The 24,155-nt window shown below is 37.5% G+C and overlaps 1 protein-coding gene across 6 annotated transcripts in view; it reads left to right on the forward strand.

The window, feature by feature from the left end:
* The window catches only part of APMAP (adipocyte plasma membrane associated protein), a 45,063-nt gene that overhangs the window by 6,219 nt on the left and 14,689 nt on the right, over nucleotides 1-24,155 (forward strand). Inside the window, exons 1-4 of one of the 6 annotated variants that reach the window (XM_020987208.2) lie at nucleotides 4,657-5,367; nucleotides 16,149-16,265; nucleotides 21,472-21,587; nucleotides 23,805-23,897. In XM_020987208.2, the coding sequence (XP_020842867.1) occupies nucleotides 5,033-5,367; nucleotides 16,149-16,265; nucleotides 21,472-21,587; nucleotides 23,805-23,897 (661 nt within the window). In that variant the 5' untranslated portion in view covers nucleotides 4,657-5,032. Of the gene's footprint in view, nucleotides 1-4,656; nucleotides 5,368-5,439; nucleotides 5,647-5,751; nucleotides 5,775-7,920; nucleotides 7,977-16,014; nucleotides 16,035-16,148; nucleotides 16,266-21,471; nucleotides 21,588-23,804; nucleotides 23,898-24,155 lie in introns of those variants that run through there. The other 5 variants (XM_020987246.2, XM_020987222.2, XM_020987213.2 and 2 more) reach the window with 5 other exon arrangements.

Below are 24,155 nucleotides of genomic sequence, written 5' to 3' on the forward strand. Positions count from 1 at the left end.
CCTATTATATAACCTCAGCTAGGTCCTTACTGCCTCCTGACAATCCTTTGTTACTTCCTTAATGAACTCACTATCCCACTCAACAAAATGGCTCTTCCAAAACTTTTCATCTTTCCTCAAGTCTCCCGGAGGTCCCCTCTTCCACCTCCTCAGATGAGAATCCTGCCTCACATTTTCCTGAAAAAAACAAAACAAAACAGGCCATTTGGCTGAAATCACTCCTCTCTCTTCCATTTTATCTGCTATCATTCAGATGCATCCTTCCATTTGCTCCCTCTTCAACCCCTCTTCTCCTTGCCAAGGCAAACTTCTTCATACGCACAAGTGATCCCATTTTATCTCATCTCCAGCAGATAGCTACTTCTAGCATCTCCACTTTCTCTATTAGCTGCTTCTGCACCACCTACCAATAAGACAATGTCTCCCTTATCTCTTTCCTTTTGTGGCTAAACTCCTTGAGGTTGACTGCAATAGGTGGCTCCATTTTCAAACTCTCAACAGAAACTCTTCTCTCCGAAGTTACTAACATATCCTCTCTGTAGCCTTTGACATTACTGAACACCCCCTTCACCTGGATACTCTCTTCTCTCGAGGTTTTTGGGATCTTACTCTCTCCTGGTTCTTCTCTTACCTATCTGACCACTCATTCTTAAGTGTTCTTTGCTGGACTTTTATCCAAGTCATGCCTACTAACCACAGGTATCATATAGGGCTCTGTCCTGGGTCCTCTTTTCTTCTCTCTTTATATTTCACCTGATGAAATGATGAGATCAGCTCCCCTGGATTCAATTATCATCTCCATGAGGATGATTCTAAAATTTATTTATCCAGTACTATCCTCTCTGCTGACCTCGTCTCAAATCTCCAACTCACTAATGGACATCTAGAACTGCATGTTCCATAGACATTTAAAGCTCAACATGTCCAAAACTGAGCTCACTGTCTTTCCGCCAAAACCGATCCTTCTTCTAAACTTCCTTATAACTGCTCGTGACCCCACCATCCTTCCAGTCACCAAGGCTCGAGACCCAGGTATTACCCTTGAGTTTCACTCTCTTTTATACTGTTCCCCCTCTCCCTATTCAAACTTGCCAAGGCCTGTTGATTTCATATTAGAAACAACACTCACATATGCCCCTTCTCTTCTGACACTGCCATCACCCTGGTGCAGGCCATTATCATCTCACACCTGGACAGACTATTTTAATAGCCTCCTGGTTGGTTTCTTTGCTACAAATCTTTCCCTACTCTAGCCCATCCTCCACTAAATTGTCAGTTATCTTTCTAAAGCATTAAGTCTGACCATGTCACTCGGTAAAGTACTCAATTAAACTCCAGTATCTCTCTATCACCTCCAGGATCAAATATAATATCCTGTGTTTGGCATTCAAAGTCATTTATTACTCCACCCATTGTCCCTTTCTCCCCCCATGCTCTGCCAGGCTTCTTGTAGAATGTGAGATTTTAGTTGGGATTTGAAGGTAGGCAGAAGAAAGGTAGTGAAGATGAGGAAGGAGAGCATTCTAGGCATAGGGGACAGTTAGCAATAATGCTCAGAATCTGGAGATGGAATGTCTTATGTGAGGAACAGCAAGGAGGCTAGTGTCGCTGGAGCAGTGTGGGAGAAAGGGAGTAAAGTATAGATTGGAAAGGTCTTTAAATGCCAGAATATTTTATATGTGATCCTGCAAATGATAAGGAGCCACTGGAATTTAGTGAGATGTTCACTGGAAAATAGTATCTATCTTCCATTGAATATAATCTCTCATGTAATCTATTTTCCAGTCAAACTGGTCTGTTTGCTATTCCCGTACAGAACATTTTATCTCTTACATGAGTCTTTGCACTGCCGGGTTCCCCTCCCCTCATTCCCACTCTCCATGCCTGGATGCTATCCTTCACCTCTGCCTCTTGGTGTCTCTAGCTACCTTCCAGTCTCACTTGGGCTGTGCCATCTCCTAGAAGAGACCTTCTTGATTCCCCCAGTTATTACACTACTCACCCCCACATTTAATTTGTATGCATTTTGTATTTTGTTATTTGTATATATGCTTTCCCTTCTAGTAGAAAGTAAGCTCCGGGCCTGGCACAGTGCTTAACACAAAGTAAGTTGCTTAGTAAACGCTTGTTGAATTGAACTGGAATTTCTAAGATGGGGATGATAATACTTGTACTGCTACCTCAATAGGCTGTTCCAGAAAAGTGCTTCATAAAACATGAAGCACTGCATAAAAATGAGTTACTATTATAGCTTGGCACATTGTAAGTGCACTCTTGATAAACACTTTTCCATTTATTCATTATATTTTCCCCAAAGGATTTAAGTACTTGTGTTAGAATCTAAGGGACTCAATCTACCAAAGGAATACTTAAAAGTAAAGCATCCTATGCTACTTTTATTATTATTGCCTTGGATCACGGGTATCAGATGTACTGAACAGACCAAATTCTTTACAAATATGTTGGCAAGGCTGACTTACATTTCACAAAACATATATTCACTGAAATAAAGTTATAGGCCTGAATCATATATGGGCTACCCTTGCCGAAGTAGATAAATGAATTCTTCAGTTCTGTTGCTGTCATTTGACATTGTTTATATGGAATACTAGCACCACCTAGTAGTTTTAAAGGTAATTATACAAGGAAAGCTAAAAGATTCAATTATTTCATTTTTAGGATCTAGTTCAGTTTAGATTACTATTTGTATTTTCCTCACATCAGTCATGTCCAACTCTTTGTGACCCCATGCCAGGTCCTTTTCTCTACTATCTCCTGAAGTCTGTCCAAGCTTATACTCATTGCTTCCATGACACTATCCACCTATGCCGTCCCATTCTCCTTTTGCCTTTAATCTTTCCCAATATTAGTCTTTCCATTAAGTCCTGTCTTATTACATGGCCAAACCTATTGATGTAGTAATAAATAATAACAGGGTCAACAAATGGTAGTGCTGGGCTTGCAGTCAGAAGACTTGGGTTCATATTGAGAGCTGTGAGGCACTGTGAAAATCACTAAGCCTCTATGTAACTCACACAAATCCTTAGGGTTTGTCTACTATGTGGCTAGGGCAGCTAGGTAACACAGTGGATAGAGCGATGGGCCTGGAGTCAGAAAGACTCATCTTCCTGTGTTCAAATCTGGCCCCAAACATTAGCTGTGTGACCTTGGGCAAGTCATTTAACCCTGTTTGCCTCAGCTTCCTCATCTGTAAAATGAGCTGGAGAAGAAGAAAACCCCAAATTGGATCATGAAGGACACGAGTATTCGAGGAAACAGTAATAACAAAAGTATGTGACTAGTAGTATAACACTTGACATACATCATTACATTTCTTTGTATTTTACCTCCAAAGTATTCTCAGTAATAGTATGTACTTGTACAGTTATCTTCTAAAGGATTTTGAAAATCTTTTATGAAAGCTCTGCTATAAAGATTCAGACACAGTGTAGTATAGCAGAGAACACATTGGTTATAGAAAACTTGGGTTCCAAGTATAAGTACTCGACATTTAGAACCATATCTAGTCCACAGATACAGATCTAGTGCAATTATTCCTAAAATCACGAATCCATCTAAAACAGACTAAAAATATGAGTTATTTAGCCTCTCTGAGGTTCAGTTTTCTCATCTGTAAAATGGGGCTACAACTTGTACCATTCAACTCAGAGAGTTGTGAGGAATGTGAACAAAGTTCTCTCACTTCAGGAAGGAAAGCTTTAATTTGTAGTTATATGCTTAGCCTTTTGCTTAGTAACATGATGCATAATTAATCTTCTGGACATCCAACACAGTTTCTGTTATCTGGAGAGGCAACATCATATATAGTAGAAGGAACACTGGACTTGGAATTTCAAAACTTGAGCTCAAGTGCCCAAGTGTGCATTTGGAGTCAGGGTTAGAGTCTCAGTTTCTTCATCTGTAAAATGGGGATAATTAATTTAAATGAACAAGCTGATGAAAAAACATTTTGCAAAACTATAAAATACAGACACGAAAACTCTAAAAATAAAGAATCTGGGGCTAGAAGAGACCAGAGATCTTCTAATGCAACCCTTCACTCCCCACCCTAATTCTCACCCTCCCTCTTTTTTTTCTTTCTTCTACATATGAGAAAACTGAGGCTCAGAGAAGTTAAGGAACTTGCCCAGAGTCACATAGGTAGTAGGTGACAGAGCTGGGATTTGAAAACATCTTCTGCCTTCACATTCAATCCTGTCGACTGCAGTGTTTTGCTGGGCATTTAAAGACTTTTTAAAAAACCTTGTCTTTTCCAGCTTTCAGTCTTTTTCCTTTACTCCCCTCTCATATTCTACAATCTGGCAACTCCACCTTTTTTCACTCACTCAAGCCAGACAATTCACCCTCCTAGTCCGCGTCTTTACTGGCTTCCCTCCAGACTCAGTTCAAATTCCATCTTTTGTAGGAGGCCTTTCCGGGTCACTCCCCTCTCCCTCCCCACCCCCCAACTGCTCCTGCCTTCCAGTGGAGATTACCCTCCTTCTACTGTGCATCTATCTCATATATAGTCTTTTTCTCCTCCATTAGAATCTGAGCTACTTGAGGGCAGGAACCCCCCCTTTTTTTTTTTGCCTTTCTTTGTATTTTCAGCGTTTAGCAAAGTGCCTGGCCCCATATGAAAGAGCTTACTAAAATGCTTGCTGATTGACAAGACGTTCCTCATAGTAAACCTACTTCGTTGCCTTATCTCCAAACCAGCAATGTTACAAGAGAAAACGTATTGGATTTGATGTCAGAGGGCTTAGGTTCAAATCCAGCTCCTTCTACTGGCTTAGGGCAAGTTAACAAGCTCCGTGGGCCTAAACTCCCTTCCTCTACCGGTACGATGAACTTGAGGCAGCAGCGATCTCCCCAGGCCTCAGTTCCTCCCGGGAAAACGAGGAGGCTGGACTATATTCCTGCACGATCCCTTCCAACTCTAGATCCCCGATACTAGAAGAGCCTCAAGAGGCTCGATCCAAGCACGTTTCATCATCTTTCGTTTCCCTTCTACTCTACTGTTAACTGCGAGATGGCCTGGTCTGTCACTTTCAGCTTCGGGACCGGATTAGACACGTTCAGGCGCAGGGAGCCCCGGGGCGGCCGAGGGTCCTCGGCCCGCCCCTCGCCCCGCATCTCCGCCAGCCTCGCCTACGGGTCTTCTGCCTCTACTCTCCGTCCTCGCCCTGAGAGGAGACCGGGAAGAAGACGACGGAACTGGAAGGCAGACACTGCACCCACCCACGGCGTCGCGGCCGTAGTCCCGCCCTTGACGTCATCTCCCGGCGCCAGTCGGCACGCGACGGCCCTCGGCCGTTCTATGTCATCTTTCCGCGCCAGGGGCCGAACCAACAGTGACGGCTGTTGGTATGTCGGGGCGGAGCCCAGACCCTCCGGGAGACGAGGGAGGGCCAGGTGAAGAGGCGGGGCCGGGGCGGAGCTGGCCGTCCCAGCGGGGCGGGGCCGCCGCCGGGCTCCGGACTGCTCTTCTTTGAGGAGGGAACCGCAACCGGTCGCTTCAGTCTGGGCGTCGGGAGACAGGGGTATCAGCGCCATGAATGAGGCGGAAGGGCTGCGGCAGCGCCGGCCCGTGCGGGCTCAGGTCATCACTGAGGACAGCCAGGCGCAGGAGGCCAAGCAGGGCAGGTAGAGGTCGAGCCGCCTCGGCCCAGTGTCCTCCGGCTCCCCTGACTCCCCTTCCTGGCCCGGACGTTGGATGGGGTGGGCTCTGTGGTCCCAAGTCCAGGCTTGGAGGCTTGTGTTTGCATGCATGAGTATGTATGTGTATATGTGTATGTGTGTGCATGTGCATGCATGTGTGTGCATGTGCATGCATGCATGTGCTTGCGTGTGTCAGCGCAGAATGCGCCTGCTCGGTTCGTCCCTCTTTCTTTTCCTGAAGCTCCAGCTTCCCAGGAATTTAGCAGCCCCTGAATGTGGATTCTGTCACCCAGTTACTCCTCCTCCTTCTTATCCGCCTCTTGGTCCTTTGGCCTTGCTATCACCTGGTCTCACTCACTGGGCCTCTGGCTAGACACACCTGTCCCCAGGCTTTTCTCTCTCTTGTGCCTTTAAACACTTAATTTTCAATTCAATCCGATGAGCATTAATTATCAAATATAAAGAAGACCTAGGCTTTGCGTTAAATGACTTTACAAATTAATGGGGGTAATGATGAGTGAGGAACACACGCACAAAAATAAGTATGGAAAGAGGAAATTGCTACAAAAATTTGAGGAGAAACAGGTCACTTCTGGCGTGGTAGTGAGAATTCAGTTTTAAAATTTATTAAGCACTTAGGTTCTTTTTTTTCCATTTTATTTTTTATCACATAGGTTCTTGATATGTGTTTGGTGAGTTGAATCTAATTAGGTGTGGAAGTACACATACAGCAATAAATGAAGGAGGGGGCAAAGGAGAGCCCTGGCAAAATGCTATGAGAAATTTGAGGAGGCAGAGATGACTTAAAAAAAGTTTTTCTTTTTAAAAAATTATTATGATCTTAACAAACATAAACCAGACACGAACATTTACATATGCAAAGGACAGAAAAAGAGGATTTTATATAAGACCTTGAATCTTTGTTATGTATAATTTGAGTTTTTTTAAAAGTATACATTATATTTAATGATAACACTGCCCTGCTTGTCTGTGTCCTCTTCTGAATTTTGAGAGATCACCTTTTGAGGGGATTTGGGTGGAAGATGGTGTGAGTCACAGATTGGAGTTGCTTCAACCTCAATTGGGCCTTGATTTCAGCAGGTAGAGATAATAATGTGTGTGTAGAAGTCCATCCCAAGTTTGGATTTGGGCCACATACAATTGTGGGCATGGAGGTAGAAAAGGACAGTGTAAAAATGGAGTGAGAAATAGTCTGTTTTGACTGAAACAAAGCAGATAGAAGTAATATGAATAAGTTTGGAAATGTAGGTTGCAACCAGATTGTGAATATCTATAAATGCCAAAATCAGCAGTTTATACTGTTTTACTAGGCTTTGGGAAGGTACTCAGGTTTTTGAAGAGAAGAATGATGTGATTATATCACTGTATTGATAAAAATAATTGCAGTAATTTTGAAGGGCAGATTGAAGAGTGGATATCTTAGAGTCAGGAAGACTAGTTAGAAGGGTTGTACAACAGCTTAGTTAAGAAGAGTTGAAGGCCTAAAATTGAGATGTTGTGGTGAACAATGAAAAAAATAGGGAGTGGATTCAAAGGATGTTGCAGAGGCCACCTCTTGTGCCTGGAAAGTACATGTTCCTCAGTTCTGCCTTTTAGAATCCCTAACCTCCTTCAAGGATTAGATCAAGTACCACCCCTTTTAGTAGGTTTTTTCTGAACTTATCCTCTCTATTCTGAAGTTTCTTTGTGTATTTATTTTGTATATATTTTATATTTGCTTATCTATATATCCATTATATCACCCAGTAGAAAATGAGCTCTTTGAGGGCAGGAGCTGTTTCATCTTTGTCTTTGCGTCTGTAGGGTCTAGCACAGTACCTGGCCCTTCATTTTGACTTTTGATAGTGCTTGCTGAATTGAATTGAAGGTGAAGTTTGTAAGACCTTACAACTGAAAGGAAGGTTAGCCAATGTGAATCCTATTAGAAGCCTGGGTGACAGTGGGGATGATGGTGTCATCAGGAGAAATAGAAATGTTAGGGGCAGTTTTTTTTGGGGGGTGCAAGATAAATTCAGTTTTGGACAGGCGTTTTAGGCACAGGCAGTATAACCACTAGGCAGTTATAAGATGGGATTAAAGCTCTAGGGAGGGTTTAAGGGTGGAGGTATTGGTTTGAATCATCTGCATAGGAGTGATAACTGATACTGTGGTAGTGGAGAAGAAATTGCCAAGAGAGATGTTGTAGAAAGAGAGAAGAAAAGGCCAAGAATAGAACCTTCAGGAGACACTCAGGAGTTAAAGGGCAGAAGAAAGATGAAGATCCAACAAAGGAGAAGGAAGGAGTGTTCAGAGAGGTAAGAGGAAAAACTATGAGTGAATTGTTATGGAAGCCAAGAGAAGAGAGTGTATCCAGAGGAGGGAGCAATCAGAAATGTCAAAGTGCTGCAGAAAGGTCAAGGAGATTGAGAATGGCATCAGAATGCTGCAGAGAAAGGTAAAAAAGAATGAAGGCAAGCTCTGCCCTTGGCTAGGGCTCTTCTGATCCCACCTTTAAGAGAACTTAGGTAGGCACTTGATCCCAATGTTGTTTTTTTAAATTTAGAGCTTTTATCTAAAACTGCATCACAATTTAATGAAGTGAAATCTCCACAAGCCCTTGTGGGTATATAGATATCAACCCAGGTATATAGATGTGATATAGCACACAATGAACTAAATGCAAGAAGGACTGTCTGAGTAGGCTCTTATACACACTGTTTAGGAAAGCATTTTAGGGATAGGCATTTTTTAGCAGATGGGAGAGGTTAGTGAGTGATATCCTCATGGCTATGATTCTAGAAAATCAAGGTTTGGGAGAATACCTTGTAATGACCCTTGACTTGTGAAGAGAACAGTGAATATGGTGTAGTGGTATAAGAATTTTTCTCAAGAGTCAGAAGACCTGCATTGAATTCCAGATCATACAGTTACTAGTAATAAGTTATTGGATAAATCATGCAACCTCTCTGAGCCTCAGTTCCTTCATTTGTAAAAGGAGCATAATAATACTTGCACACTGTGTCTTAGAGGTTTTTAAGGAAAGTGCTTTGTAAATGTTAAAGTATGTGATATTATAAGAATCCTGTACTTTGTGATGTATAATCACATGATTTAGAACTGGAAAGGAAAGATAATCTGGTCCAATTTGCACATTTATAAGGAAAACTGAGGTTCAGAGATATGAAGTGACATTGCTCAAGGAAAAACTAGTATTAGAACCTGGGTCCTTTGACTAGAGATCCAGTGATAGGGCTTGTTTGAGACCCTCAAAGTATGTATTCAGTATATCCTAGTGATATTTTTTACCATTAACCTATATTGCTTATCATTTACCATCTTTACTAGCATTTATTGCTAGCCTGTTAGTGTAGTTATAGAAAATGACAATAATAATAAATTGTTATTGTTCATGTGTGTCCAACTGTCGTGACCCCATTTGAGGTTTTCTTGGCAAAGATACTGGAGTGGTTTGCCAGTTCCTTCTCTAGCTCGTTTTACAAATGAGGAAACTGAGGCAAACAGGGCTAAGTGACTTGCTGAAGGTGTCTGAGGCTACATTTGAACTCAGGTCTTTTTGACTCCAGGCCTGGCATTTATCCATTAGCTGCCCTAATACACTGTCATAGCTCTTTACAGTTTAACAAGGCTTTCACTTCCATTGTCTCATTTAATCCTCACCAACTGTTAGATAATCAGGGCAAACACAATACCCATTTTGTAACTGAGGAACAGGCTCCATGAAATTGTGTGATTTGCCTAAACTCACATAGCTAGTAAGTTATATCTTTTAATGCTAAATCAGTTCTCTTTCTCATAAACCAGTGGCTTCTCCATAGGAAATCCCAATGAACTCAATAATCTATAGCAACAAATGTAAAAAAGATTCACTCATACACATTTAAAATAGAAAGATGAAAGAAATACACATTTAAATTTTTTTTTTATCAGGTATCTTTTATTGCTTGGAGAACTGCAGTGGCAGGGCTAAACCTAATTCTGAGATCTCTCTTCATACTCCTGTCACTGGGGCAGAAAGGGAATGGAGGGAGGGGAAGGTTACATTTTTATTGTAGAGTTAATTAAATTATTCTTACATTTCTCTTTTGGGATTTATTCTTTATATTTGTTTAAACTGAATGAATGGAATCATATCCTTTAACCTCATCATAAATGTACTTTGTAGTGACTGAGTTGCTTTGATAGATTTCCTAACTTTTTTTTTTGTCACTCATTGTTGTCACTCTGTTCTTGTATTTTTCTCCTTTCCTTATTCATAAATACATAGACTGTATAAGTTTTTATGCATCAGTCTTGATCTTCTCTAATGTAACACCTAGATGAGGACACATTAGTGAGGGCCATGAGTTCACAGGAAAAAATCAGTTAAGGGCTGCATACTTATTGTCTGTTTATCTTCCTTTTTAGAGAGATTCTTTTAATATATACATAACATCATGACTGTTTAGATTCTCTCATTCACATTACTAATGCTTTTGTCTGAGATTTTTATCCTAAATAGTTAATTTTAGGGGGCTTTTCATTTTTTTCTGATTATTTTCTTTAGTTATCTCGGAAGTCAAGTGCTATAAAATAACAAAATGAGATAAAGAAGGAAAGCAATGTCCAAAATCAAGGAAAAGAGTAGCAATAGGAACATATTGACACTTAAGAATAGGCTTTTGTTGGGATGTAAGATGTGCTAAACAGAATCAATTATATGAATCCATAAAAGTATGTATTCAAAAGAACACAGTAGGAGAATTATAGATCTTAGAACTGCGTGAGACCCCAGATTGTTGCTGAAATATTATTATATCAGTTTTACAGATGAGGTGTATCCTAAGTTTAACAGGCTAAGCGATTTGCCCATGGTTTACTCAGTAAGTGGTGGAATGAAAAAAAAATCTTAATGAAAATTCAAGGAAACAATTTAGTAAAGGTTTTCTTTAATGGACATAGAAGTTGAACAGTGTTAGGTAAGCCCATATATGAAGCTATTTTATTTGCTGTTGTAGCTTTAAATTATTATGTTTGCTCTTATAGCTTTAAATATCTGTGAAGGAGAATGATCTGGTTTTTAATCCCTTTAATTCAATGTGGAATGTGTCTTTAATTCAATGTGGAAAATCAGAAAGAGAAGTTTGCTGGCATATAAATGATAGCTTGTTATTACCCTGTATCTTTTATACCCAAGTGCTTTACAAACTTAATTGACAATAAAAATTGTGTACACTGTGAAACCATTCTTATTTGAAACACAGTTGAATCTAGGAAGAGAATGCAACTATGTAATAGTATGCAGCAACCTTTTATTATTATTGAGGAGAGAAGTGAAGGATGAATCAAGTTGTTGAATATTAAGTTAAAAATTCAATAGCTTTCTACCTTCCCTTCAAGTCAATTTCCTAAATATCTTCTTCCTACCCCACCCTCTATCTCAAATAGGTTTTGTTGTTTTTGTTACTGTTATTTTTATTAGCTTTCTAAATGAGCAGTGTGGAATGAATAGTCCAGAACACTGAGATGAGTCAAGAGACCAGGGTTTTCTTTCAAGCATGGCCACTTGTTGAGTGAAACTGAATCACTTAATTTTTTTCCTCTAAAATTTCTTATCCATAAAATGAAAATAATATGTTTTCTGGTCTGGTCCTAAGTTTAATGTAATTTAAGAAACATGGTGGTAAATTTAAATTGTAAATCATTTCTAGGTTTTCTTGCTATTTGATATTTACAGGTAGTTCTAACTCCAGTGATTACCTTGATCTTTGTTATAGTTAATTGTCCTGATCCAGGAAAACTGTCAGGTTTATTCAGTTTTCCCCCTAGAGTTTCTGTGATGCTACACAGGTCTTCTCTAGTCAAATAAAACCATATTTCTTAGTCCATAAGAGGATGGCAAAAAGTGTTTCTGTTCAATTCAGTGTTGGGATAGTAATGATAATAGTTGACATTTATATAGTACTTTAAAGTTTACTTAGTGCTTTATATACATACTCTTATTTGATCCTTATAACAACTTTGTGTGATGAAATATCTATAGATATTATTTACAATTTATAGAAGTGGATATTGAAACTCAGTTGTGTATTGCCCCTGGTCAGAAGTGGGACTCCAGCCAACCTAGATCTTCTTAATTCTGAGTACGGTACCATTTCTGACCATGCTGCCACTGTCAGAGGACCTGGAAAAGCCTTTTAATTTGGCCTGAAGAACTCTTTGTATAAATCCACAGAAAATCTTATAGATCAGGGCTGAGCACTTAATAATTGGCAGATCCAATTACATCATCATGATTGTTTACTTACTCTTAGTGAGTATATGAACTATTTAGTTTATATTTTTTTTTAGTAAGGGATACAGGGACTGCTTGAGGCTGAAATTTTCTCCAGAGATTGAAGACAGCATGTTTTCTCTAATCTCATGAGGTACCTAAAAGGCAAGGTAACAGTTTTCCTGGCCTGGACATGTTTGCACAAGTTAGGAAGGAAAAACGTTATGAAATGATTCAACCGTTTTGTTAGTAAAAATTATATAGTCTTTAGTTTCAACAAATCAACTGCATACTACAAGATGGAGAACATTTGTAAGCCCAATATGAGCCAATGGTGTGACTCAGCTGCCAAAAAAAGCTAATACAATTTTAGGCTTTGTTAATAAATGCATAACTTATAAACCCAGGAAGTTAACAATCCTCTTCTATGTATTTGTCAGGGAATAGCTCTGTTATTCAATTCTGGAAGCTACATTTTAAGAGGGGGAATTGATTGACAAATTGGAACCTATCCAGATGTGGTTAATTAACATGTTAAAAGATCTGGGAACCATGTGGTATTAGGAAAGTTTGAAGGAAGTAGAGTTATTTAGCTTGGAAAAGAGAAAACTTTGGCAGGGAGGAAGAAGGAGCTGTGATAACTATCTTCCCATATTTGAAGGCAATATACAGAACAAGAGTTGGATTTGTTGTGTGTTCTTTCGCAGGGCAGAAATAGGTATCAGTTACAAGGTGGCAGATTTTGGCTCAGTATCGGAAAGAAATTTCCAACAACTGAAGATGTACAAAATGGAATGAGGTTTTTTTTTTTGTGATCTAGAGAGGGTTATTACAGTGAAATTCCTATATAGTGAAGGGGGTTGGACTAAATGATCTCCAAGACCTTTTCCATTTATAGAGTCCATGATTTTATGGATAGGTTATGGTTAAAATCCTGTGTTTGATAGCATAATGGCTGGCTATTATTAAAAAATGCTTTGACTGGTTAAGATAACCATTGTTGGTATTGGCTAACTTAACACTATTGACAACAATTTTTTGTATTGATTGTAATCAGCATGTTGTATGAGATGGTAACCAAATAACATTAAGCAAAATGCTTTAATGTATTCTTCTGAGGGTTAAATGAACCAAATGGTGTTGGTGAATGTTTAACAATTGACTCTCAAAAAAAATGTATTCATGACACACTTTTAAGTATAATCTGCATTATTAACATTTTCTTTGTCACTTTCTTAAATCTGAACAATTAATGGTACAATAAATCAAACTCTGATTTGTAGTGTTTGCCAATTTCTGAGATGTAAATGGTTTACAAAATTTTAACATTTGGCTTTTGTACCAGTTTCAGCTGGCTCCAGCACCTTCTGGTTAAAACCAAATTTTTCCTAAGATAAGTGCAATATGGTTAATAGAGGTAATTTTATTAGTGATCTGGGAATTCGCCTGAGGAAAATAAACCTTAACATATGTATTGAAGCCCATCTCCATATGTGCTGTATATCATGGCTTCTCTTATTCTATAGGGAATGTATAGGGCTTCCACTGCACATAGAAACAGTGAATCTCCCTTTTCTTCCCAATGAAACATGAAGTGATCTGTTTGTGAATTTGTTAAAGGTTAAGACAGGGTGGTGAAAGATTTCCTTGTGAGGGATTAGATTTTCGCAATTATTGCCTGGGGATGTCTTTCAACACTTGGTATTGTTCAGTCTGTTGCATCAGCTTTAGTTTTAACATCTGAAAAATTCCAGTGGGACCATATAATGATGAGTATATTCTAGAAAACATCCTTGTGTTCAGTCTTCAAAATAAGCAAATTAATGCTTCCACTCTTGAATTTAGAGTATATTAACTACTTTTTGTTAGGGTCACACTATAAAAAAATTGGGACTTTATATTTCTGCTTTGCTTTACTTTATTGTGTTTGATATTTGTATTTAGTAAAAAGGATTCCAGTAGCTTTTATTTAAATATATTTCTTGAATTAACTCAATTTGCCCCCATCTCCCCCATCTGAATAGAATTATAAAATGTTGTCTGGCTAGGAATAGAGGCAAAAATGAAAGTCTCTACCCTAAGGCCCTTATATGGGAGAGACAATATATACATACACACATATAAATATATATATATGTGTATATACATATAATATAATATATATATAACATATATGTATACAAAAATACACAAACCGTACTCGTGGCAAGTTTTTTTTTTTGATGGAGGTGAGTGGGAGAAGAGCACTAGCAACTGGGAGGGAGTGAGGAAGGCCTTTTATAGAACAGGATTCTTAACTATTTTAGAGTCATGGACCCCTTTGGCAGTCTGGTGAAACCTATGGATACTTTCTCAGAATAATGTTTTTAAATGTATCAAATGAAATACAAAGGATTGCAAAAGAAATCAATTATATTGAAATAGTTATCTAAACATTTTTTTAAAAAATTCATCCCAGAGGGCAGCTAGGTGGTGAAGTGGATAGAACTCTGGCCTTGGAGTTGGGAGGACCTGAGTTCAAATGTGATCTCAGTCTCTTGACACATATTAGCTGTGTGACCGTGGGCAAGTCACTTAACCCCAATGGCCTCACCAAAAAGCAAAAAAAAAAAATTCACCCCAGGTTAAGATTCTCTTGTGTAGAAAATGTTTCTTCAACAGTCTTCAAGGAAACAAAAGATTTTATGAGGAAGAGGTGAGGTGAGGTGGGAGTGCTTTCTAGGGACGGGGGAAAGACAGATAGCTGGGATAGAGGCATGGAAAGGGGAGATGTAGTCCATACATGTAAAGAACAGCAAGGAGGCCAGTCTGAGTAGACCACAGACTTTGGGAAGGGGAATAATATATAATAAGTTTGAAGAGGTATGTTGACAGGTCATGAAGATCTCTGAAAGCTAAGCAGAGGAGCTTGTATTTGATCCTAGAAGCAATGGAGTCATTGGAGTTTATTGAGCAGGATGATTGACATACTTAAGGGCAAGTTAGACTCACCCTTAAGAAAATCATTTTGGTAACTTTGTGGAAGATGGATTGGAAAGGAGAGAGCCTTGAGAGACCAATTAGGAAGTTATGTGTTAGCATGAACACAGCTAAACCACCAGTGCTGCTTTAGACACAGATAGCCTCTCAGGTATTTAGCATATAGAATGTTGTGCTTATGAGCCAGATTTGAGAAATTTTAGAGTATTTCAAATGTTTTTGTTTTCACCTGTATTTCCCGATGTATCCTTCTCATTTCCTCATCCTAGAGAGCTATTGCCTATATGATACAATAAAAAAGAGGAAAAAAAAGTCCAACAAAATCAACATATTGAAAAAAAGCTGACAATATGTGGAGTGTCCTACACTTATAGTCTACCACTATGATAACAAATTTCATCCTTAAAATAGGTATGTTAGTCTTTACTTTCAAATCTGCTTTGGTGTGCAAATGGGACCAGGAATCTGGAATGATAAGACTAATCAGTTTTCCCTTTTTTCCCATGTAGTCGAGCAGAATCACCTAATTTCTTTTTATTTGTTTTTATTCTCACTACTGTGGGGTGTATTGGTAAGGCTATGAAAATAGTATGATTTGGAGCAGTTGAAACTGTAGGCATGGACATAATAACTTGAGCAGGTCCTTTGTCTTGGAGCATTTAGAACTCAGGTTTTTAATGGTGAGTAGGTGGAGAGGTGGATAAAGTGGTAGGCCTGGAGTTAGGAAGACATGAATTCAAATGCAACTTTCGCTTCTTGGTAGCTGTCTGTCTCAGTTTTCTCAGTTGTAATATGAGGATCATAATAGCACCTACCTCCCAGGATTAAAGCATGTAGCATAGTGCCTGGCACATGGTAGGTCCTTAATAAGTGCTTGTTCCCTTCTCTCCCCTTTTCTTTTTCTTATTTGACCCTTTCCCCACATTCTTTTTTCCAAAGCAATAAAGCTAAAGCCAACAACTGTCTGGCATATACCAGGCAATTTAGTGCTTCCAGCACTTGGAAGAAACAAAAAACCAACATGTTTTCTGGAAAAAGGCAAAGCATACTGGAAGGGGAGGGGCAGTAGTATTAAACTTTAACACAAGCAGCAAAAGCAAATAGCCACTTGTGATGAAATGAGGTGAGAGGCTCTTCTGCTCCTGATCTCTCAGTAGCAATGAAATAGTGTTTAAAGAGATCTGTAATGCTGTTTTTATGTTCTGTTGATTGTGTTTATGTATTTTATTTTTTGCAGCACTTATAGCAGTAGAGTTTTCCAGATGACTTTTATGATGCTAGCAGTGTCCCTTACCATTCCCTTGCTTGGGGCCATAACTCTGCTGAATTGCCCCATTGATCCTCAGCCACTCAGGTGAGTTGTATTCATAATTCCCCATGATGATTTTCTAAGGATAATATAATGAAGCCATTATTCCTTTAGAGTGAAAGGGAATGATGAAGCAAATCTATAATTAATGGTAAGTTATTATGAGACAGAACATATTTTTTGGTGTTTAGATGATTTCTTTTTAAATTCCTGAGTGCCAAAAGTGATTTAGGGTACTATATAGAATGTATCAATCTATAATGGCAGAACTTAAATAGCTTAAATTTGAACAACAGACTTTGTTCTTAAGTAGGAATAAAGTTATACACAAAAGAAATTAACTTGTCTTATTTAAAGTCTACTACACATCCATGTAATATTTTTACATGTGATTAGTGTTCTACTTTTTCTTAGTCATTTGGTAAAAATGCTAATACAACCTAGATTTAGCCAATAGACGTATAATGCCAAAAGCAAATAGTTCAACTGTGCTTTACTGTAGTTGAACTATTCCTTTGATAGCCAGGTTATTTCTTGAGTAGTATTTTCAGTTTTGGGTACGACAAACTGAAATGTGTCCAGAATAGAGTGGTGGTGGTGGTGGTGGTGGTGGTGGTGGTGGGGATTATGTTATATGAGAAACGATCAAAGAAACTGGGGATGTTTGACCAGAAAAAGAGAAGATTTGGGAGTATTGGGGGTGGAGGTGGAGCATGGTGGCAGTCATCATATATTTCAAGAGCTGTCATCTGGAAGGAGTAGGTTGATTCTGTGTATGTTATTCCAGAGGTCAGAACTAAGACCAGTAAGTAGAAAAGTCATAGAAAGGCAGATTTCTGTGTAGAGTGTAAGGAAAACTTTCTGATGATTTAGGCTGTCCCAACAATAGAATAGTTTTCTTTTTTAGGTAGTAAGTTCTATTTTATGTTCTATGTTATAGAAGACTATCTCTTCAGTTATAGGGGAAAGTGTTGCATGAGGTGGGAGGATGAATTAGATGAATTTGAAGACCCTTTTCAACTCTTAAGATTCTTTTGCCTCTTTTAGAAAATTTAAAATAATACTCTTAGGCTGGTGGTTTTTCTTCATGTAGATGGCAAAAGTATTTCAGATAAATTAATGGTTGGTATTGCTTATGGTATTTGATAAGGCTACCTCTGACCATAACTTTTCTATAGATAGCTGATTTTTGAAGGGATATCTCTAAGCATATTCCTATGCAGTAGAAATGAATGTGTGTAAAAGAATATATATAACAATTTTCTGTTAATCAGCAAAACACTGTTATTACATATAATCCCTACTTCATATGCTAAATAGATGTGAACTAATAGTAATAAAACAATGAGATGTTTTAGGACAGATTTTAAAATAATTTTTAATTTAACCTTAGAAAAATGTTTGAAATTTTGTTGCAGTTTCTATTTTATATTTTCTCTATGCTATAGGTATATGTAATTAGGGCTAAAGAGTCAACAGAAAAATAAGGATAACAAGGACTTATTAAGGTAAATTTAGGGGAAGAACAAGAGAGAATGAGATTATTAGTTAAAGCAGTTGGTAGAGAGTCAATAAAAATTTGTATTTTCATTTATAGTAATTATAATATATTGGACAGTTCATGTTATATCAACTTTGAAACAGTATTGCCTATGTGCAGCAGTCCTGCTTTTAAGCTTCATTTAAATGGGTATCATTGGAACATTTTCTTTATAGGTGTTCAGAGAAGCTTTTTATGTGTCGCAGAGTAATTAAATTCATTTCAACACACAATAACTGCCTGATATGAGCAAGACAGTGTGGTAGTTAATGGGAGGTGCTATTTTCTACTTTGGCCAAATCATTAAATCTCTGTGAACCTCAACTTTCCTCATCAGTAAATTGAAGAGGTTGGATAAAATAATTTCAAAGGTCTCCTTAGTTAGAAATCTTATTAAAACATTTGGTCCCACCTTCAGAGACCTTACAATCTAGTAGGATGTCTAGTAAGATAGATAATACTTTTACACAAATAAGTGTGATAGACTAAGTACCTTGGAGAGTTATAAACAAAGGAATGTCAGTTATCTGAAGGAGGAAGAGATGACTTCTATATGTGGAAGATCAGCGAAAGCTTCTTAAAAGGGTAGGATTTTAGTTAGGACTTGAGGATGGGTAAAATTTTAGCAGATAGGGTTTATAGCAGATGAAAGAGAGCAATAAATGAGAAAAAAATTTGAACCATGAATAGTTCATATTGGCAGCATTATAAAGTATGTCAAGGAGGGGTTTATGAGATAAAGTTGGGATGGTAGGTTGGAGCTAGGACTCCATAAATTGCTAGACTAAAGAGTATAGACTTTGATAGTCAGTGGAGTTATTGAATGCTTTTGATTAGGATAGTGATGTGGTCAGAGGTCACATTAGAAGCTTTATTCAATCATCAAGTTGTAGAGTAAATAGAGTGGGGAGAAAGTGGAAGCAGGAATATCATTTAGAAGTCTACCAAAACATTCCAGGAAAAAATAATGAAGGCCTGAACAGCAATTGGATTGGAATGATGGAGATGGATATAAGAAATTTTGTGAAGGTGGAATCTATAGGACTTGGCATTTGATTGGATATAAGGAATGAAAGGGAGAAGTAAAAGGTGATTCTAAAATTTCAAACTTGGATGCCTGGGAGGATGGCAGAATCATTAAGAGAAGTAGGGAAGTTGGGGTGGAGGGAGGATAATAAATTTGATTTTAGAAATGTTGAGCTTAAAGTGTTGTCAGGACATCCGGGTGGATATGTTCTACATATAGTTGGAGAGAGCAGACTAGGATTTGGGAGAAAGGTTAGTTCTATAGATAGAGATTTGTGAATTATCTTCTTAGATAATTCTAGCTCAGAGATTAATGGTTAAAACTGTGGGAGTAAGTGCAATCATCAAGTCTGTAGAGATGGAAAAGAAGTTTGGTTGGGGGATGAGAACTTAGAGAATGACTAGTCAGAGACTTTGGAAATAAACTATGAGAGGGCAGTGTCCCTTAAGCCAGGGGAGAGAAAGGTATTGTGGGGTGATATTTATCGGTGTCAGATATTGTGGAATGGTCAAGGAAGATGAGTACTGTTTTTTATTATTATTATTATTATTAGTCATGTTGCTAAAAAAAAGCAAGTAAAGAAAGTGAAAAACTATAAGCTTCAGTCTGCTTTCAGAGTTCATCAGTTTTTTCTCTGGAGGTAGATAGTGTTTTTCATCATGAGTCCTTTGGAAGTTTTGTGGATTATTGTATTGATCAAAGTAGCTAAGTCTTTCATAGTTTATTCTTGTTAAAATATTGTTGTTACTATGTACAGTGTTATCCTGGTTCTGTTCATTTCACTTTGCATGAGTTCATATAAATCTTCCAGGTTTTTCTGAAATTATTCCCTTTATCATTTCTTTTTTATTTTTATTTTTTGCTTTTTAGTGAGGCAATCAGGGTTAAGTGACATGCCCGGGGTCACACAGCTAGTAAGAGTCAAGTGTCTGAGATCACATTTGAACTCAGGTCCTTCTGACTCCAAGGCTGGAGCTCTATCCACTGTACCACCTAGCTACCTCTCCCCCCTTATCATTTCTTATAGCACATTAGTATTCCATTATAATCTTATACCATAATTTATTCATCCATTCCCCAATTGATGGGCATCCCCTCAATTTCCAATTCTTTGCCATCACAAAAAGAGCTGCTATAAATATTTTTGTATCTATGGGTCCGTTTCAATTTTCTTTGATCTCTTTGGGATTCAGGACTTAGTAGCAGTATTGCTTAGTCAAAGGGTAGGCACAATTTTATAGCCCTTTGGGCATAGTCTCAAATTATTCTCCAGAATGGTTTGACCAGTTCACAACTCCACCAACAATGTATCAGTGTACCTATTCTTCTACATCCCCTCCAGTTTTTCTCATTTCCTTTTTTCTGTCATGTCAGCCAATCTGAGAGGTATAATGCGGTACCTCAGATTTGTTTTAATTTACGTTTCTCTAATTAAGAAATGATTTTAAATTATTTTTCATCTTGTATTTCAGTAAATATATTTCAATAAAAACATATGTGTACACATACATATTAAAATGTATCATGATACCCATGATATATAAACAATAAGATAATTGAAAAATGAAACTTTTATCAGAGAAACTTGCTGTAATATTTTTTCTCCAAATTCCTGTTTTCCTTCTAATTTTGGCTCTATTAGTTTTGTTTGTGTGAAAACTTTTTGATGTCATATAATCAAAATAATCTATTTTACTTCTTCTGTTTCCTGTTTGGTCATAAACTCTTTCACTATCCATAGATCTGACAGGTACGTTTTTCCATGCTTCCCTAATTTATTTATGATGTCATTCTTTATTGTCGAAATCATTTATCCATTTTAATCTTATCTTATATATGCTGGTCTCTGCCTAGTTTTTGCCAAACTGCTTTTTATTAAGGAAGGTAGAAGTCTGCTGACTCTGGAGTCAGCAGATGATATCAAATAAGATAGGGACAGGATGGTATAAATAGTTGGCATGGCTTCAAAGGAGACTATTAAATAGTGGTGGCACAACAAAAGACTAGAATTGAAAGTAGAGAGTAAGAAGTGTGCCTTTCTCTCTTGCTTTATAGGTTGGAAGGAATGGGAAAAGTGGCCACCATTGCAAAGTTGAGATGTCATTAGGGAAAGTCTATTTGAGAATATAGAGAAGTATAAGAAGAAGTGATAGGGAATGGAGAGTAGTACAGTAAAGCAGGTGTTCTAGAAGACATGGTGGAAAGAATTAGTAAAAGTTCTCAGGGATAGATTGGGCCTAGAGAGAGAAAATTGAGGTGGCTAGAGTGAATGGGGAGAAGAAGGCAGGGTGGAAGTATTTGTTCCTTTATTTAGGAATTGAGGGTTTGAAGAGACATGTTGAATTAACAGATGATTACTGAACCATTCATAAAATGGTTTTGGTCTGAATGTTAATACTTTATATTTTTGTTTTAAATGATATTTTCATCTATAACTTTGTTTTTTTACTTCCTGAAGCAACTCCTAATGCTTCTGGTTACTTCTGTTAAGTTTATGACAACCAAATGTGTCTAAGGAACACATCCTCTCCATTAATAGAGCTATGATTGGCAATACTAATATGGTAGTTTTTGTATCTCCTACATCAAATAATATAGTCCTATGCCCATAGTACACTCTCAGTAAATATTTTGCTGCTGTATTTATTGTCTACTTGAATAAATTAAATTTCATTTCTTTATAGTTTCAAAGAGCCTCCTTTCCTACTTGGAGTTCTGCGACCAAATGTGAAGTTGCAACAGGCAGAAAAGTTATTTGAAAACCAGCTTATTGGTCCGGAGTCCATAGCAAATATTGGTGGTAAGCATGTCAAACCATTAAGCTCATCCATGACCTTTAAACTGTTCTGATTTTCTTGTTCTGCTGAGAAATATTTTTACTTGTCTTTTATTTCTCGGAAGGAGTGTGTTCTGTGGCAGTTCCAAATGTTGTTGACTTCCCAACTTTCCAAGTAAAAATCTATATTGCTTATTAGCCTTAGAATATTTATACAATTAGTTGGACAACTTGTTTTTAGTTTTAAGCCTAGCCAATTAAAATGAAAAGCCACTTTTTAATAGTAATTAATTTGAAGGTCACTTGCACTGGGTATTGTGATATATTTTTAATGTGTGTGTGTGGGTATGTGTACACATATATTTTTGTTGAAATATATTTATTGAAATACAAAATGGAAAATAACATTAGTGGTCTACTTATGAAAGTTTAATTTATTTGTAAAACTGGAAGGATAACTGTTGTCTAGCTCCAGTTTGCCTTCCTCTTAATTCATTTTGTTACAATGAGGAGACAATTCCCAATTAGTGCATTAACTATCTTTGGTAGGACTTCTTCACTCAATCTGGAAAGATTCACTGGAAAGTAGCCTTGTGTTGGACATGGACAAGTTGCACAAGAGTTTAGCTGAGCAAGATTGGTTTTACCTCAGTGATGATAAACTAGCGGTTGTTGATCGTGATGTAGCTTAGATTCTTTATATCTATTCGGTATAAAAAGTGAGAGTAAGGAATAGGAATAAATAATGGACCAATAAAAAGGACTGTACACCCTACAGCAATATGAAGAGTAGTGAGCAGTTCATTTTGGTAAATTACTTTGCATTGCTTAATGTACAATGTTTATCACTCTAAAAATCTCAGTTTTGTTGTCATTGAAATAGTTACAGACAGGTTTTAATTATTAGGCTGTTTTTGTGCTCTTCCTTTCCTGATTGACCACTTTGGGTAGTTTTCATCCCCAAATTCTTGGCCATATTTTGTTCAGAGCTGTGCGACATTTTAGCTGGAGAAAAACAATTATAGGTGTTGGACATTTTTCTTTGTGGAAGCATAAAACTATTTGTTACTGTGGTATTCTTGTAAAGTATTTTATTAAATAGAACTTTTAATTTTCTTTTAGAAATGACTACATTTAAAATTTAGAAAATTTATTTTGTTTTCATTCTTTGTGTAAAAAGCAAATAAAAAATAAAAACTCAGATGGAAATTGGCCAGCTTTAAATTATTATTATTGCTGTTGTTATCATTAGCTCCTGCTTCAGAAACCTCAGTTCTTATCTTTTCTCTCAGTTCCAAAATATATTTCTCCCTACTATTACCATTATGGTTATTTTCCTAATTATTACCAAGGTACTATTAAAAATAGGCAGTTAAATTAGCTGTGTTTTCTGATATTAGAAATGTAGATGTTTTGGTGATTCACTGATAACCTTCCTAGTCCCTGCCTGGGCAGAGTAGGGAACAAATAGGACCATGGCAGGAAGAAGAACAATATTTAATGACTGATCCTGGAATATTCCATGAGTAGAGGCCACATAAGGTTTCACTACCTTATTTTTTTGGATGGATGGAGATGTTACCATTAATGGAGAGGTTATTCTTAATAAACTGTTTCAGACTTGTGATTTCATTGGTCACTCAGTCTATAAACATTTATTAAATGCTTATTGTGTTCCAGGCTATTCGCAGGGGACACAAAGAAAGGTAAAAAATACAGTTCCAAACAGCATTTTATTTTTGATCTTGGAGATAATAGGGAGCCACTGGACTTTATTAAGTAGGGCAGATGACATGGTCAAACTTGTACTTTAGGAATATCAGTTTAACATTGCAGTAGAGGATAGTATGAAGTGGGGTGAGACTCAAAGCCAGGAGTCCAGTTAGAGACTATTGCAATAGTCCAGGTAAGAGGTGATGGGGGCCTGTTCGAATAGTGGTTGTGTAAGTGGAGAAAAGGGAACATATGAGAGATGTTGTGAAGGTAAAAATGACAAGATCTGACAACAGATTGGATATGTAGGGCAAGCGTATATAAGGATTTGAGGAAAGCATGAAGATTGTGAACCTGGGTGACTTGGGAGGATGGTGGTACCCTTTAGGAAAATTGGAAAGAGAACATTTTTTGGTGAAAGATAATGAATTATGTTTTGGATATGTTGAATTTGAGATGCCTATGGGATATCCAGTCCAGTCTATAGATAAGGTACTCAAATAACCTCTCCTCCCTATCTTTTTCCAGATGTTTTGTTTACTGGCACTGCTGATGGTCGCATTGTAAAACTTGAAAATGGAGAAGTAATCACAATTGCCAGACTTGGTAAAGGCCCTTGCAGTAAGTCAATGAAGAGTTCTCATATATTTCTTGAAATCTGGAGAGACACCGAGTTCTTCCATATAACTACTAGAAGTTAGAAATCAGATAAACTTTCAAGGAGGAATGGTTTACCAATGGAAAGTGCAGTGGTCAGGAAGTTGAGAGACTGTTGGGTTCTACTAACAGCTTACGTGGGACTACCTATATGACCTAATGATGACTGGAATAATTTTAGCCATGCTGCCTAACTTCTCTTTACTTTGGTTTTCCCAAAGT

The sequence above is a fragment of the Phascolarctos cinereus genome, unplaced genomic scaffold (genome assembly GCF_003287225.1).
Source record: "Phascolarctos cinereus isolate Bilbo 61053 unplaced genomic scaffold, phaCin_HiC Scaffold_2;HRSCAF=192, whole genome shotgun sequence".
In the NCBI taxonomy this organism is placed as follows: domain Eukaryota; kingdom Metazoa; phylum Chordata; class Mammalia; order Diprotodontia; family Phascolarctidae; genus Phascolarctos; species Phascolarctos cinereus.